This window comes from Trachinotus anak, unplaced genomic scaffold (genome assembly GCF_046630095.1).
Source record: "Trachinotus anak isolate AG129_WGS33_773 ecotype Australia unplaced genomic scaffold, CSIRO_AGI_Tana_v1 ptg000019l, whole genome shotgun sequence".
Lineage (NCBI taxonomy): Eukaryota > Metazoa > Chordata > Actinopteri > Carangiformes > Carangidae > Trachinotus > Trachinotus anak.
The window spans coordinates 10,619,358-10,636,776 of NW_027273870.1; the positions used below are offsets into that span (position 1 = coordinate 10,619,358).

General features: G+C 40.4%; 2 protein-coding genes across 4 annotated transcripts; both read right to left on the bottom strand.

The window, feature by feature from the left end:
- Positions 1–5: 5 nt before the first annotated feature.
- On the bottom strand, positions 6–6,373 carry LOC139636467 (elongation factor 1-alpha 1). Of its 2 annotated transcripts, none has more exons than XM_071504578.1 (8): positions 6,234–6,373; positions 3,624–3,788; positions 2,670–2,849; positions 2,257–2,553; positions 1,805–1,955; positions 1,203–1,459; positions 884–1,118; positions 6–736 (listed from the first exon to the last, which is right to left on the bottom strand). In XM_071504578.1, exons 2-8 carry the CDS (start codon positions 3,765–3,767, stop codon positions 612–614), a joined length of 1,389 nt encoding a protein of 462 aa, XP_071360679.1. In that variant the 5' UTR covers positions 3,768–3,788; positions 6,234–6,373; the 3' UTR covers positions 6–611. The 2 variants fall into 2 exon arrangements, with proteins under 2 accessions (XP_071360679.1, XP_071360678.1); XM_071504577.1 differs by lacking the exon at positions 6,234–6,373 and adding an exon at positions 5,262–5,422.
- A 56-nt stretch (positions 6,374–6,429) lies between these two features.
- LOC139636466 (ribonuclease inhibitor-like) lies at positions 6,430–14,760 on the bottom strand. Of its 2 annotated transcripts, XM_071504576.1 has the most exons (10): positions 14,289–14,758; positions 13,012–13,141; positions 11,512–12,591; positions 10,580–10,924; positions 10,064–10,231; positions 9,808–9,978; positions 9,428–9,643; positions 9,159–9,332; positions 7,197–7,370; positions 6,430–6,960 (listed from the first exon to the last, which is right to left on the bottom strand). In XM_071504576.1, the coding sequence occupies exons 2-10, from the start codon at positions 13,122–13,124 to the stop codon at positions 6,945–6,947; spliced, it is 2,457 nt and encodes an 818-aa protein (XP_071360677.1). In that variant the 5' UTR covers positions 13,125–13,141; positions 14,289–14,758; the 3' UTR covers positions 6,430–6,944. The 2 variants fall into 2 exon arrangements, with proteins under 2 accessions (XP_071360677.1, XP_071360676.1); XM_071504575.1 differs by having other exon boundaries at positions 11,512–13,141; positions 14,289–14,760.
- Between the last annotated feature and the right edge of the window lie 2,659 nt (positions 14,761–17,419).

Sequence of the window (17,419 nt, forward strand, 5' to 3'; positions counted from 1 at the left end):
GGACATACGGTTTAAACATTTTTACTTTTATGAACATATGCTCACAAACAACAGTGATTAAAGTGCATGAACTTAACTGTAACATTTAGTAGAGTAACTGCAAGGGAGCTTAAGTCAAGCAAAGTGCTAGGGATGAAGATCTCAGGAATCAGACAAAGTTTCTGAAGCTTGTTTCTCTAAGGTGCAAACAGGAACATGCATGCAGCCAATCTACCTCTGGCTAGTAAGCATATCTCTTAAAGCTAGAACACAGATCATTACTTCAACAAGGAACGGGCAAAAGAACATCTCTGCCTTATTACTAGTGTTCAGAAGTTAAATTTGTTGAACAGATCAATGAGCGGCTTGATTTTAACTATAACAGCACACAACCAGAGAGCTGTAACACAAATTTGTTATTCTGCCACAAACTGCATGACAATGAAACCTACATATAACAGTGTTTCAACATGTTATTCACTAACAGTATGGCTGTTAATTTTTTTCCTTCGTCTGCTTTTGCGATGCATTGTGATAATAGCCCAGACACTGACTATGGTGTGCAGAAGGGGCGGGTTGCTAGTGTGTCTTCGGCCATGGTGAGCGTTTGGGGCAGCAGCCCAGCACAACGTTCATTTGGTCTTCTGTGCCTTCTGTGCTGACTTGGTGATCTTCCCGCTAGTGGGGGCTTTCTTTTCCACTCCCTTAATCACTCCCACCGCCACCGTCTGACGCATGTCACGGACTGCAAACCTCCCTGAGGAAGCATCATAGAGGAAATGTTTGTTATCTCTGCTTAAAATTCAAGTTCACATTGTCAGTGAGGTTAATGTTTGACTTCAATTGACACCACTTTACAGCTTGACCCACAAACAGAAATCCTGTTGTGAGACAGTAAACTCACCCAGTGGTGGGTACTCAGAGAAGCTCTCCACACACATGGGCTTGCCGGGCATCATGTCGACAATAGCGGCATCTCCAGACTTCAAGGACTTAGGGTTGTCCTCAAGCTTCTTGCCAGAGCGGCGGTCGATCTTTTCCTTCAGCTCAGCAAACTTGCATGCAATGTGTGCAGTGTGGCAGTCCAGCACAGGGGCATAGCCAGCACTGATCTGACCGGGATGGTTCAGGATAATAACCTGGAGGACAGCAGAGACAGGTAAGGGCACATGCAGAAGTACATGGATATTTATTGCAGCAGTGATGTAAGTCACTATGCAAACCTGAGAGGTGAAGCTGGCTGCCTCCTGTGGGGGGTCATTCCTGCTGTCCCCAGCCACATTGCCACGGCGAATATCCTTGACAGACACGTTCTTCACATTGAAGCCTACATTGTCACCAGGTAGCGCCTCAGTCAGGGCCTCATGGTGCATCTCCACAGACTTGACCTCAGTGGTCACGTTCACAGGAGCAAAGGTCACCACCATGCCGGGTTTTAGGATTCCAGTCTCTACTCGGCCCACAGGTACAGTACCAATGCCTGCCACAGAGGAATTATTAACTTTACAAGGTCTGTTTAGACAACTTTCTGCAAAACAAGTTATGCTCTCAGGTTTAAATACATGCGTGAACTTTTCTACAAGACTATGAAACGGGACAGACACTCATTATAGGACATAATAAGCCACTGGGAATTCTTTCAAGACCTCATTCAGCTCTGCTCTTTTTGTCACAATGTGCTCTCATTCGCTAAAAACTCTCAGCACATAATCTGGTGCAAGTGACACTTTAGAAGAACCTGATAACTGGAGCACTGTCAAATTTGTTCTCCCAACTACAAATCAAACAGCTATCACTTTTTCAAACACCCACACACCGCCCTCACCTCCAATCTTGTAGACGTCCTGCAGAGGCAGACGGAGGGGCTTGTCAGTGGGGCGTGTGGGAGGTTGGATGGCATCCAGAGCCTCCAGCAGTGTGGTGCCTGAGGCATTGCCATCTTTACGGTTGATCTTCCAGCCCTTGAACCAGGTCATCTGTGGAAGGAGGAAGCTCAAAAGTTGATGTAAAGGTGATCTTGTATATGCAAGACCTTCATTTTATTATTTAGAATTCTTTTAACAATGTTTTAAAATAAAAGTGCCCAAAGGCATAGGAAAATTGAAATATAATGAAGCTGTACCATATTTTGAAAACTAATATTATCACTAAATATTTAAGACTCAGAAAACATATAACTTTCTACATATGAGAGGTCTGTATATACAATACATGCATTAAAAATTATTATATATACCCAGAGTATAATACATGTTGAGACTCTCAGGTCAGACTCACATTAGGGCTGGGCTCCAACATGTTGTCTCCATTCCAACCAGATATGGGCACAAAGGCCACAGTGTCAGGGTTGTAGCCAATCTTCTTGATGTAAGTGCTGACTTCCTTCACAATCTCCTCGTAGCGCTTCTGGCTGTAGTTGGGCTCAGTGGAATCCATTTTGTTGATGCCCACAATGAGCTGCTTCACTCCCAGGGTGTAGGCAAGGAGGGCGTGTTCACGAGTCTGTCCATTCTTAGAGATGCCAGCCTCGAATTCACCCACGCCTGCAGCCACGATCAGCACAGCACAGTCAGCCTGAAAAGAGCGAGGAGAAGGAAATGTGAAAAAGCCTTTCAGCCACCCTTCAAGTTTTCCTCCTTAAGAACTTTCCTCTTTCTTGTTTCCTATACTTTTCCCTACTCTCCGTCTACCTGAGAAGTCCCAGTTATCATGTTCTTGATGAAGTCCCTGTGTCCTGGAGCATCAATGATGGTGACATAGTATTTGCTGGTCTCAAACTTCCAAAGAGAGATATCAATGGTGATGCCACGCTCACGCTCTGCCTTCAGCTTGTCCAGAACCCAGGCATATTTGAAGGAACCTTTTCCCATCTAGGTGATGTGAAAAGAAAGGTAAGGATATTATTCATATAGTACTGTTACTAATAATAACCTTGCCAAGCAATGCAATCAAACTCATACTTGTTCATGCAAATAAATTTACATGTACGTACATATAGGACAGCTCTATAGTATTTACTTATCTGACCATTAGTGTAATTGACGCTGATGGAGACTAAGATTATGAAAACATGTCGGTCATGTCACAAATTTCAGTATTGTAGATACAGTACTGTGACTTGCATTACATTTACCTCATGGCAACCATAAAACGAATTTAAAAGCTTTGGTATTCAGTATCAGGACTTTAAGTCTTGATATTTGTAAAGTAGCAAATTATTTACCTCACATAAATATTTATGATTACCGGTACTTTTTATATTGCCTACTTTGAATTCTACTATTATATTATCTATTCTACTTTCCATGTTGTATTTTCAACTTTTATTTGTGCTCTAGATCTGGTGGTAATGAATAATGCAAACTATGACCCAAAACAAAAGATTCTTTGTAATTTAAAAGAAGTCACTGCAGGATATCTACTCTACAAATAAAGCTAACCTCTTTCCCAAATGCTGGAGCAATGGCATCCATTAAATATAATTTTCTGCTAAATGCTTACAAAGATACTGTATAACCATGTCACATCAAATTAAACAAGTTATTACTGTACTAAAGCACCTGTGCAACAGACTGCAATTACACAGTAGCAAATAATTGAAATGGTCATATTTTAAATTCATGTAAGAAGGATATGAGTCATACCTCAGCAGCTTCCTTCTCAAACTTCTCAATTGTTCTCTTGTCAATGCCTCCACATTTGTAGATGAGGTGGCCGGTGGTGGTCGACTTGCCTGAGTCGACATGTCCTATCACCACAATGTTTATGTGGAGCTTCTCCTTCCCCATAGCAGCTCAACCTGGAAGATACTGAGAAATTCCAGCAAGCAAGAATCAACATCCAGGAAATGTGAACAAAAAACCCAGAGCTGAGCTATTATTCTTTACCAGGCCACAACACAGGTTTCTACTTAGTGTAATTTTTGTCCATAAAAAATGAAATGGTAATTATCTAACCAGCAGTGAATGTTACAGCTAATGCTGCCAGACAAACACGGTGTACAAACAGACCAGGGAACTCGTGTACATTCTGTATGCACAACTTCCATTGTATATACTGAATAATGGCACAGTTATTAATCTGTGCGAAGAGGGTGTGTATTGTTAAAAAGACAGAGTCATGTCAGTCAAATGTTCCCCCTCCTACTTAGTATGTTCAGCCTACAGAAGGTACACAGCGGGGATTTGTTTCTGCAGTAGCTAAACTATAAGGACACAAGGTGATAACCTGCACCTACATTTAGTTGAGTTTCTACAAAAGTTGTCCTCTGGTCAAATCAAAGTGGCGCCACTGCTTTAATATTGAGATATACTATATAGCAGAAGTCCATACTGAATTCAACCAATCCCAGGTAAGCAGTGATGCCTCTCTGAGGCAGATATTGAGCATCCAAACCCCCATGTTATCATGCTAATTGAGAAATTAATTAACCGATGTTGGTGAGGATCATTCTTCAAATCAACAGAATAACATAATGGAGATCTGATGGCTTAATCTGGCATTGGTTACTAAACAAGTTCCTTTATTTCTACTCTATTCACTGGAACGTGAAGCCCTAAAGGACAAATGGAAGAAATAACTAAATATACGTGTACAATTATTATTTCTTTAGTGGACCTGATTATATTGACTGACCCCATCTTTTGTTAATTTTCATTTGTACTGTTTAATATTTTATTGTACACCTAAATTGCGTGCAATAAAGGAAAAACAATCAAATGGGGCTAAAAGATTAGCCTAACACTCTACTAGCATATTGCTACTTATTCCAGGACTCTACTATTTCAGCTACATAACAGTCCGCACAGCGCCTTGTCATATTTAACTGAATTCAAATTTTATTTGTATAGCGGCAAATCCAAACATACATTATCTCAAGGAATATGTCGCAAAGTAGTTTATTTTTCTGAGCATTTTCTGAATCCGTAATGTTAATAGCTTTGGCTAATAGCTATTTTCAACTAAGGAGCTAGCTCCTGCTGATTGGCGCCAACGCATATGTCGAAGAAAGCTCAAGACAGCAATCAAAGTTTACCAGTTAATTAATAATTGTTATATAAATAATAATGTAACGTTAGAAATTTTGTTTTGTCACGCTAGTGTTAAGCAAAACTGGCACACGGGATCAATTCTAATAATAAATTGCGACTGGCTTCTGTCTTTTTATTAGTTTGTTAAAAAAAAAAAAAAAAAAGATGTGTATGCATATTCAAATTCTAATATTTATTATAGAAGAATATTATCAGATAATATAGAGTTGTTAGACCTACGCAGCCCCTTACCTTCTGCCTCCTGTAAACAGTTCAGTAACTAATCGATAAAGCTCGCCACACTGGCCGGGTGTTGCGTCACTCTCCTACAGCGGCACAGCTCAGCCAGCGCGACTCTAACCTCCGAACTTTTTTCTGACCGCATCATTAGCATCACACTGCTTTTCGCTGGAGCACAGTCAGGTCTGGGGAGGGGGGAGTGAAGGGGGGGGGGGCTGTTATCTCAGACGGTTCAGTGCTGTGTTACCATCAGAAATTAAACAAAATGTTGTTTGTTTGTTCGCATTTTCAAATACAGCCCAAACTACACAGCAACACCACAGGACGACAGCCCATCACACCTGCTATTTTATGACTGATTAATATGTTGTTTTGACGTGACAGCGACACTGCTCCCCGTCCAAAAAAAACAAAAAAACAAAAAAAAACTAATAACTAATTTAGTTTAAATGAATCCCGATGAATAGCGTATAATAAAAATGTCACTAAAGGGCATCTATGTGAGACAATGCCGCAATTAACAGACCTGCAGGTACTAATAAGACTGCAGAGCTGAGGGCGTTTAAGAAATTCCTGCGTGTCTCAGCATCCCTTTCTTGCAGACGATTACACAGCAGTGTTGATTTTAATGTGCCCGCAGGATTATGATGGATAGAGAAGACTCCCGCATGACCGTGAAGGGGAATATTTCTCCGCTGAAACTGCGCCATACAGGCCTAGTCTGCAAATGCGTAGAGCCCGCTATGACACCAATCCACACCCCTCTGCACTTTTTGGCAACGCTCGACTTGATCAGATCACCACAACATCAAAGCCGCACAGCACTCAACTACCAGCTTCGACCCGGTGTGCTGCAGGAACCTGACAGCGATCACAAACGTCCCTGAAATCACCAGCTCTCTGCAACACGTCTATCAAAGGATGTCAACAGAACGCACCCTAGCTGTTATAACGTTCACACTGCAATGCCATCTCATCGCTCACCTCTCCTTCAGATGTGCGTCCACTGGTTCGCGGCGACGACACTGGAGATGCTGCCTGACGCGATGCACCGACACAGACGCAGCCGAGGTGCCACTATGTTAGCTGGCGTCAAACGCGTCATTCTCTGAAATGACGCGGCTTGGCCACTAGATGGAATGCTGCTATAACACAGAAATGAAGCGCCACCACACGACACTTAAAAGGCGGTAGTTTATTTGGTGGTCACTGCGGTTACATACTTTTCTCAAGTTATGGATTACATCAACTAATAGGCTATGGTGTACAAGAATACTGTAGGTGCAGGCACAAATGAATATGAGCAGATACATCGCTACATCAACTATTCATACAATCATCTCTCACTTGTCTCTGCATTATCTAACTTTTGAGTGCTGCACAATGTGAACTTGACGTTTTAAGAAAACACAATACAGAACTCCGGCAAGGCAAAAAAAGAAAATATATATATATTAATACGAAATTAAAAATTGGGTATAGCCACAATTTTTTGAGAATAATCTTTAAACAGCAGTAGATAAAGTCGAATGAAGGAACAATGTACTTAATACTTGATATTGTGGCTACAAAAATGTAAAGAATACAAGACCCCCCCACTCCCCCACCATCAAGTTGGTATTAAAGCATGCGGCTTAAAACGAGTGAGCCAGTTTGAACAGTTTGTGTCCTTATGTCTGCTTTCTGTCCGTCTCCTCAATCTGCCGAGACACTGAAAAACAAGAGAAAATTTGAAAATGCAGAAGTACAGTAACATGTCAGTTGTGACCAGAAACTGACATTAGTCACTTAACACTGGAGAGAAACAAATACAGAAACATTAACCTATGTTACTGCTACATAATAACTAAGGTACAGGACAGAAGGAGCAGAGCTGACACAGGAATACTTTCTGTGATCTATTATTGAAAACACATATGCAGTTTTTAAACCAATATTCACACTCACTCTATTGTATGCAATGAATATTTAGGGTTCTTTGTTAGCTCCACAAGCTCTCTGACTCCTGAGTCATCCAGACGGTTGCCCGTCAGATGCAGCTCTGCCAGATGTTGGGGGTTTGACTTCAGGGCAGTGGTCAGGAACTGAATACTCCTTGAGCTCAGGCCACAGGTCCGCAGTCTGGGGAGAGAGAGTGTTCAACATGTTCCTCAACACCAGCCCCACAATATGTACAAATAACTCTTTGGAGATATCACAACTGTGGTGGAATTCTTTGTGAGCTGGCTTTTTTATGCTTTTATTATAGCTGCAGTGAGAGAGAGAGAGAGAGAGAGGCAGGAGAGTTGGGGAGAGAGAGAGGAGATGACATGCAGCTAAAGGCCACAGGTCAGATTCAAACGCTGAGCCGCTGCAGTCAGGAACAAGCCTCAAATGGTACACGCTGTACCAGGTAAGCCACTGAGGCGCTCCCTCCAACATTAATTGTAAGTAGCAGGGAAAAAAAATGTGTATATAAAATACATTTAGAGAGTCCACAAAATATATGTTCCAATTTTATAATGTTTTGAAGGAATAAAACAGATTTGTTTTGGCCATCTGGGTGCAACAGAAACAAGTTGTGAGAATGAGATTGACATATAATCACATTTTAAGTTGATATAGCGAACTTTTTAGCAAATTGCTACATATTTATATCCCAGTGCCACATGATCATTCATTTGTCATGTTTCTGACCGCCTGGCAAGCAGAAGTATAATGATCACTTTCCTTTGATTGTTTTTGGTCTCTTTTAGCAGCTAAATGCTCCACTTTGTTCACCGGAAAACAGAACTATGAGAGTGAACCAGAACATTAGAGTTGCAGACTGGAAAGTGCAACAATAAGTTGAATTTCACAATAAAACTGAAAAACTGAGTGACACTGCAAATGTGGGCGGTAATTCTCTGCAGGTTTGTCACTCCGAATGATAACTTTCTTTCACATTGTATAAACATCTCAACACAGTCATTTGATTTTGTTAATGTGAAAATATTGATTTAAATATTTAAACAAACAAACAATCTGTCAGGAGTCTTGTTATAGTAATTACTAATTAAGGTCCCATATTGTATAAAATGAGATGTTCATGCTTATGTATGAAATCACTCTCTTATTCAATACTCAGGGAGTTCTATGTAGAGGTCTATACAGTGAGTTCATCAGTAAAATTGAAAAACACTTCTGGACACTACTATTTTTTCTGTACCATTTTACCCCGAACACAATGACTGATGGTATATATTGCTTGGTTAGTGACCATCGGTTGTACACTACTTTTCATGATGCATGATGGCATACTATGAGTCCACTATATAGGGTATAATAATTCTCACTATATATTCAGACAGAATGGCAAATTCACTATATAGTGGACAATACAGGAAGTAGTGAGTGATTTTGGACACAGCCCATGTCTTTTTTTGATTATAAAAACAGGTCTAGGTTCTGTATTAATACTGTGAAAGTATCTAAGCTCTCAGTCCACAGAGAAATGCACCCAGCCTGGATTCAGAAACTGAGCCTTAAAACGAGCTATCAGGACGTCAGTAACTTTGTGATGTCACACAAAAGTAGTCAACACTCTAAGCCATGCCCCAAGCCCAGCCCACCTGGACGTACCATCCTTGCAGGACTCGGTTTCTCTGAATGTTTACCTGAAATCTGCTATAGTTTTATTAAATCACTCATAAAACAAGTCAGCCAATCAGGGAAGAGACTTGAGAGAGGAGATTTAAATTATGTTTTTTGGTTCTTAAAATGACAAATATATCTTCTCATAGATATCAATACTAGTAGTTACTTTGAATACGAACACTCACTACATAGATTTGAGTTATCTGGAACCCTGTTTTGACTGAAAATAATTAATGAATTCCTTTTCATTACTTCTTTGATTAAGTGATATGAGCAAATACAAAAATAACTCACAGTAGCTTCTCAAGTTTGCAATGAGGGCTTCTGAGGCCCATGCAGAGTTTCCTCACTCCCTTGTCTTGAAGGTCATTGCCAGACAGGTCCAGCTCACTGATGATGCTCTCCTTGGACGCGAATCCTGATGCAAGCTCGGCACAGCAGTCATCAGTCAGGCTGCAGTGGCTCAGACTAACATGAAACAAAAACAATGTTATAGCATACTGTTCTTCCAACAAAACTACAGAGATACTGTTAGGAAAAATTCTGTTTGGAAAATGATTCACTTCAGAGTTTTCAGGTGGCCGTAGGGATTCTTCAGTCCAGCTGAAAATTCCTTGACTCCCTCGTCTGTGAGGCAGTTCATACTGAGGTCAAGCTCTCTCAGCTCCACTGCCTGCAACTCTGTGTCTAGCATCCACCCATTGTAGCGCATTGAGACTGAACACAGGAACTTTGCCAAACAAATGCAACCCATGCCAGTGATTCCACATCTTGAAACACTGAAGGGAAATAAGACAAAATGTCATTAATCAATGGTTTAAGCACAGTACCTGATCAGTGCATGAGCATTTATCGCACAATGCTGCAGAAAAAATAAATTCTCCTTTTGCAGTATTTTTATTTCTCTTTGTTCCAGTCATCAAAGAGAGCAAAGTGTCCTTACTTGAGTTTTTCCAGACTGCACCATGCATACATGCCGTCACAGATGAGCGCAAACCCTGCATCTTTCAAGTTGTTGTTGCTCAAATTGAGTTCTACCAGAGTGCTGGTTTCAGACTTCAGAGCTTCCCCAATACTTCCACAGCTTAACACGGTGAGGTTGCAGTGGTACATCCTGGCAAAGAGAGGTGAACGCACTGATTTCTATTCATATATGCTGACAAGCAGAGCTGAATGTATTTACATCAAGTCATACTCACTCCAGCTTCCTTAGCTGTGATATATCAAACTTTCTAAAGAGCTCATTGGCTCCCTTGTCTCCAACCATATTGATGCTCAAATCCAAAACTTTCAGGTGGGCAGACTTCTGCTGCAGAGCTGAGGCTAGATAGAAGCAGCCCTTCTGCTCAATGTTGCACTGCGACAGTCTACGATGACAAAAATGAAATAGTAACTCAACAGAAATGCAACATATGTTATATGCATTGTGTGTGTGTGTTTATGCATATGTAATGTTAGGAGTTCTTTAAAATCTCAAGGTTGCTTTATTTTGTACCTAATTCTTAAACCTCTTCTCTTGTTTTGCTTGTACAAAAAAAAAAAATTGTTATATATGGCATTTTATTATCATTTTGATTTATTTCACATAAATCAAAATGATTGAAACATGAAATAAACATGCTCTGTAGAAAAATGTGGATTCATTTTCATTGTTTTTTTTTTTTGGTTTTGTATGAAAAGGGAGTGAACATCTAGGTTTACTTTGCAGCACTTACTTGAGTGTTTCTAACTGGCAATTGTGAGATCTCAGACCATTTGAAAGACTTTTCAGTCCTTTATCTCCTATCTCATTCCTGCTGATATCCAGCTCCTGCAGTTTCAGGGATTGAGTCAGGGACGTGGCCAGGTATTTACAGCCTTTTGAGGTCACGCCACAACCTTGCAACCTGAGAATTTTCAGTCTGCAGTTTTGATCGTTCAGCCCCTCCACAAGTGTCCCGACTCCATTGTCACTGATGCTGTTGTATCCCAGGTCCAGCTCCCTCAAGTATGACTCTCTTGTGCTCAGGACTGCTGCCAATGCTGAACAACACTTGTCTGTCAGGTTAGAGAATCGCAGCCTGGGATGGGAGTTAATGACACAGGAAAAATTATGCACACATTAAAGAATAGGGCTGGCACTATTCTATACCTTATTAGTCAACAAATCCAATGTAAAGACCAAAACCAACAAGGAATTGATCCTACTAACAAATATAGCCTGTGTAGAAAAAAAAGTCCTAAAATATATACATGACTTAGCCACACTGTTACACCAGCTGACATGTTCATTACTCTGAACATGGGCACTGCAGTTTATTTTTAGCCCCAAACATTTATTACTATGCAGCTAAAAATAGTCCTCAATAAGGGCACTATTTTTTTGAGAATATTCACTAAAAACTACAGAATCCAGCTGTTTTAGCAAATTACTGAACCTTTTTTTTTTTTTTTTTTTTTTTAATTAAGCTATACATTTATGACCTATTATCTTAAGGAGAAACTAATATAACCCAAAGGGGTCCCAAGGTAATTCCCAGGCAACAAATTTTAACTTTTTTTTTTTTTTTTCCCCTCAAATTCAGAAAGAGAAAACCAACACAACAAAAATATTTATGGAAGGTATGTATATAAATGATAGAGATGAATGCAGTTAGTCTAAACTTACATGGCTTTCCTTGACTTCAAAATTGCTGGTAGCTGCCTGAGGAGTCTTTCATCACAACTCATGGAAACTTCCATCTCAAAATTCTCCCTCATCCCTTCAAAAGCCCTGGTCCTTTGGATCATGAATTGCCAATGCATCGGTGTGAATTTGTGTAATGGACAGAGGCCAAACTTCAGAAAGAACTTCACCTCATTCAGTAAAGCCTGGCTGTCATACTCCCTCAGACAGTGGAACAGACCTACAGCACCCTGTGACAAAACACTCTCCAGGATCTTCTTCTTGGTGTAGTCAAATAGCCGATCATCGGGCTCCAACATATGGCGCTCCTTAATGAGGCCAAAGATGAACCGTAGGAAGACATCAGATTTTCCCTCAGCACTCTGCAGTGCCTCATCCACCAGACACCGACAAGAGGCAGACCAGGAAGAGCTCCCTTCAATGTGGTCCAGTCTAGCAGATGCAGCCAAGAACTCCTGGATGCTTGAGTGGCCAAAGCGAAACACTGTGTTGTTATGAAGCCCCTTTTCTTCTCTCAACACAAGTGGACATTCTATGGAGAAAGTTGACGCTTCCTCAGCACTTAAGTCACTCTCTAAAAGGTCATCCTCATACATTACATTACCCTCTGCCAGCCGAAGCAGTGCCAGCCTTTTCAGCTTGGCAATAATAGCCAAGTTTGATGGTCTGACCAGATTTGTGTAAATCTGGGTAAGACTCAAAGGACTGATTTTAAATCCCTTGTGTGCGTTTAAATGACTCTTCAAAACAGTTGCCAGGATGCTGCAGATTGGAGGTATCTGACAAAGGAAGTCCAGACTCCTTGATATCCTCACATGATCCATGGCTTTGTTGGCCAGATCATCATTACCGATAACTGTCTGGAAGTGCTGCATCTTCTGTTCATCACTGAACCCTTTTACCTCAGTCTCTTTGAGCAAATAGCCATCAGGGATTTGTGTTGCCGATTCATGTCGAGTTGTTATCCAGACATGAGCATTGGGAAGTAATGTCCCCCTTATCAAGCTGGTAACAAGAACATCCGTTGTGGATACCTTTGTAGCATCACTCACTGCTGGACAGCTGAAATTTAGTGAGAGATGATACTCATCTAATCCATCAAGTACAAACCACACATTGTTTTTATTTAGACTAGAAGCATCAAGTTCCTCCAGTTCTGGGTAAAATGTTTGGAGAAGTTCAATGAAGCTCAATTTGCTTTTTAGCAAATTAAGCTCCCAGAACGCAAGAGGAAGCAGGAGGTGGATATCATGGTACCCATTCCCCTCAGCCCACTCGAGAGCACAGCTCTGCACTGTTGTGGTTTTCCCAACTCCACTCACTCCTAAAGTGATGACTGTTCTTTTGCTGCTGTCGTGTTTGCAGTCACATGATAAAATATCTGTGAGTGGGACGGTCGTAAAAACAACCCACGTATGAAGGTCCGACTTGTCAACATATCTAAACTCATGCTGGTGCAATTCAGATAACACATAGTCTTGCCTTAGCTTCCGATAGCAAAGTCTTGAAGGGAGTAACGACTTTTCAGAATATGCTTCATTCAGTTTCTGATATTTGGTCTTCAGTGTGGTTTTGAGAATGGTTTGGAGGTCCATCACAGAGGCAGAAGTTCCTGAAAAGATAGGAAGATAGTGAGTTCAAAAACAAAGCTGTACATTAATATTCAGCTGTGCAATACAACAACAGTTGGAGGAAATAAAAAGTGTTTCTGCAGTGGACAAAAATCTATGTACTTACTAGCTACTGCAGAGGAAGTGACAATTAAAAATCCTTGATTTACCAAACCGACTAGCTAAATTCTTACCATTATACACCATGGCATTCCAAGCACAGAACAGTACATGTAAACTGAAAACTCAAAATACAGACACTTAAATTAAGCATAAATTACAGTGCTTATTTTTGAGTGTTCACATAACTGAATAAATACAACCAGTGTTTGCAAACATTTATCTTTATTCTAACAACTTCACCCAGGTGAGAAGCATTACAACATAAAAGCTACTTCACCACTCTTGCCATACATTTCAAATGTATGGCAAATGTATGCTGCCCACAGGAACCCCCTCAAGGGCCCCAGGGGGTCACTTTGAGAAGAACTGCTCAACAGATTATCACTAAATAAGGCAAATTTTGACAAACATGAACCATGTTGTGATGCTCTGATAAAATCCCTGCATCATACACTACCTAATCTGATATCGATGTTTTCATTTCATTCATTTAATTTGGTCATTTCAGAACTAGGACTAATGTTGTGGATCTCCGCAGCTCTCAATACATTTCCAAAACGGAGCTTAACTCATAAACACAGATAAACGCGAGTTTATCTCCATCACACAACACTTTATTCTGCGGGTTTGCATCGATCTCTGTTCCCCTGTTGAATCGCGTTTCACTTGATTACACACCAGTTGATAATGCAAATTGCCTAAATTAAACTAAAACAAAGTGTCCGTCTGCTCAGCCAAAGCCATTGTAAAACGTTGCATCTTGATGTGAACCATTTGGCTCACTTAAGACGTCTCTTTACTGAGAGGAGTAAAGAGGTTTTATCTTTAGTTAGTTCATGCCTAGCGGCACATTAGAAAACGAAAGTAGCACCAGAGCTTCCTGAGAGCCGCTCCTAGTTAAGACATGAAGACTCAACCAGCTGGTTATTTTTAACACTAAAGCAGTTTTACCGAGTGTTACTATTGTAGCTGCTGGTGACAATAGGCTATTTATCACCTGATCGATTATTGGTGTGACAAACTTACCGACAAACACGAGTACATAGCTCTTCCTGTCCAAAAACGGAGACGAGGCAGCGGCGACAGTTGCAGTGAAACTTAAAGTGAAAAAAAAAAAAAAAAAAAAAAAAAAAAATCTCCGAGAAACTGGTTCAACCTTTTAAGAAAGTTCGCCCAAAAACCGCCTCGGTGTCGCAGCTGAGAGTGAGGTGTGTGCAGAGGACACGGGCACAGGCAGAGCACTCAGGAGGACAGGACTCGCGTTTACGTCGGCATCATGTTCTATGTGCTGCCCCCTGCTGGTCAGTGCTGTCACCCACCGAGCACAGACCCTGCAGGCGCGAAGCAGGCCACCAGCGTCATTTAGATGTTAGGGTTATGAGTTTGACACAGTCAGATAACAACTAAAAGTGGTACAGTGAAAAATATGTTTTTAAATGATATATATATTAAAAATGACGTCATTAGATGTTCTCTTCTTTGCCGAGATCATTCGCGCACCTGACAGGTGTGGCGTATCAAAATGCTGATTACACAGCATGATGATGTCACAGGTGTCCCTTGGGCTTGTCACAATAAAAGGCCACTTTAAATGTGTAGCTTTATTTTGGAAAAAAAAAACAAAAAAAACAAAACTTTTATTAAAACTAAACTGTGGATTTCACATGACTTAAGCTACATGTGTGCATTTTTTTGGGGAGGGAGGAGTATCTGGCATGACCACCATTTGCCTCATGCAATACCATACTCCCTTGTATAGAGCTGATTGGGTTGTTGATTGTGGCCTGTGGAATTTTGGACCTCTGATCTTCACTAGCCGCTGTGTGAAGTTGCTGGATATTGGCAGGAACTGGAACATGCTGTCACACACACAGATCCAGAGCATCCCAAACATGCTCAGTGGGTGACTACGCAGGCCACGGAGAACTGGGATGTTTAAAGCTTCAAGCAATAGTACAGGCTACATCATGTTGCAACATACAGCAATGGCATGAGAATGGATCTGAACTGTGTTTGTGTTGTGTTGTGTTGTGTTTATAGAAAAAGTCTGAGATTTTTATTTCAACAAAAAAATTGGAGTAAAACAAAAGTGTTGTATTTATATTTTCATTCAGTATTGTTTAGTTCACATTACAGATTATATATTGTGTTGTGTGTTATTTTGTGTTGTTGTTGCATCCCTTTTTACATGGGCTGTGTATCTACTGTACAGTGTTACCTGCAGTAGGTTTGTGAAGAATCATGGCCAAATGTTTCTGGAGGGCCGGATTTAGCCCACAGGCTGCTGCTGGCCTACCACTGCTTTACAGAGACCTAATGAGCAACTACAGCAAACCCTGCTGATAACTGCTGTGGAAATTGACTGACAATACATGTTAAAATAATTACGCTTATGTTCAGCTGAATCGCCTCCCAACAATTTCTACAGGTAAACGCACACCATTTCTTACTCCCACCCTTGTGATTTGTACAGGAGTGATACTTGAGGCCTGCACTTTTCTCTATTCCCCAAGCGAGCCTTAGAGGTGGACCAACAGAAATAAGATGCATTAATCAGAGTGACAGGACTGACATTGTATTTATGTCACAAACCACAAACTAGATCTACTAAACTGTATCAACACTGTAGCATTCATAATTAATATAAACTTTTTTACATGATGCTATACAGTTGACATGCCATGCTTAGTGTCATAATATGATACATATCAGAAAACAACTTTAATAATTACAGTATATGCTCAAATTTAATCTAAGGAAGATCTTGTAACTCAGGTGTATCACTGTGCTTTATATTGTGTATATTTCAGTCAAATTTAAAGTATCGGTGTGTAATTTGCATGCATGTAATTTGCACACACCTTTCCTCTCCCAATTGGGATTGGATTAAGCTCCATGTTGATCTGAAAAACTGCAGACTTTAATATTTTCTCTCGTGAATTTACAAAATTGATTTTGTGTAACCAGTCTTGTCAGCATTAATTTGAGCATCATTCGATAAATGAATTAAAAAAAAAAAAATCTGATAGCCTTTGTGTACATGTATGTAGCATTTTGATATGAATATTTTGTTTTGTGTTTGATCACTCAGAAAACAGTCAGCTGAGCCTCTCTTCTTACCGACCTGTTGTTATTAGAGCTCCAGAGAGAAGCCTGAGAGAGGAGCTGTAAAACTACATTGAAATAGTTTTTGTTACTTGAAACTACAAATATATCTCATAGATATCAACACTTCAAACAAAACACTGGAAAAAATTTAAAATATGGGACTTTTTAGAAAAATACCTTGAATACAAATTTGTACTAAGAAGGCTGTATTTTGAGACTGGCATGATGTGTTATATGTCAGAGAGAGTTAAGAGGCAGAAGTCACAATAAGGTTTACATAATACCATATTGTGAATATGTGACTTTGTTGTTTCAGTGGGTTAGTCAGTGTTGTGATCATTTCTGATGTTGCTAAAGATAAAACAGTTAAACAATACATTTAGCTCCAGCTTGCACAACAGGCCCTCTATAGAACAGTTCGTTTAACTTGATCCATCAAAGCAATAAATGTGCTCCACTACTGTATTATTTTATTTTTTGATGAATGTTAGTTATGTTGACTATACCAATTTGCCTCTCAGGGACAAATAAAGACTTAAACCTTGGTTAATACTGAAGAACATTTTTATACAATAGCATTGTGTGTGTGAGTATTGGAAGGTTATGAGAAACATGTTGATATTTTGATAACTATATGTCGGGTAGTTGCTGAAGTCTCAACATGGAACAGGGTGTTACAGATAGTGAAGTCAAGGATGTGCGCAGGGGTTGTTCTCCAGGTGCGGGGCGGACGTGCCACGGGCAGACTGCGTAGGTAAAGACAAAGACAGACATGTGCAAGGGCCCGGTTAACTGATAGATGTGAGACAGCCTTGAGGATGTGGGAGTGTTGTGTCTCTGTCTACTTTTCTCTGCTTCAAACAGGAGAAATCATCTGCACCCAGGCACAAGTGAAGGAGGTCAAATGGAGTCAAATAGCAACGAAGGAGGCGTCTGAGCGACGGGCAGAGTGGACAACAGCCAGTGAAGAAGACTTCAACCTACATTCTTTGCTTCCTTTGTGTAACAATAATAAAAAGACCAGGCAAGGAGGAAGTAGGGTGTCAGAC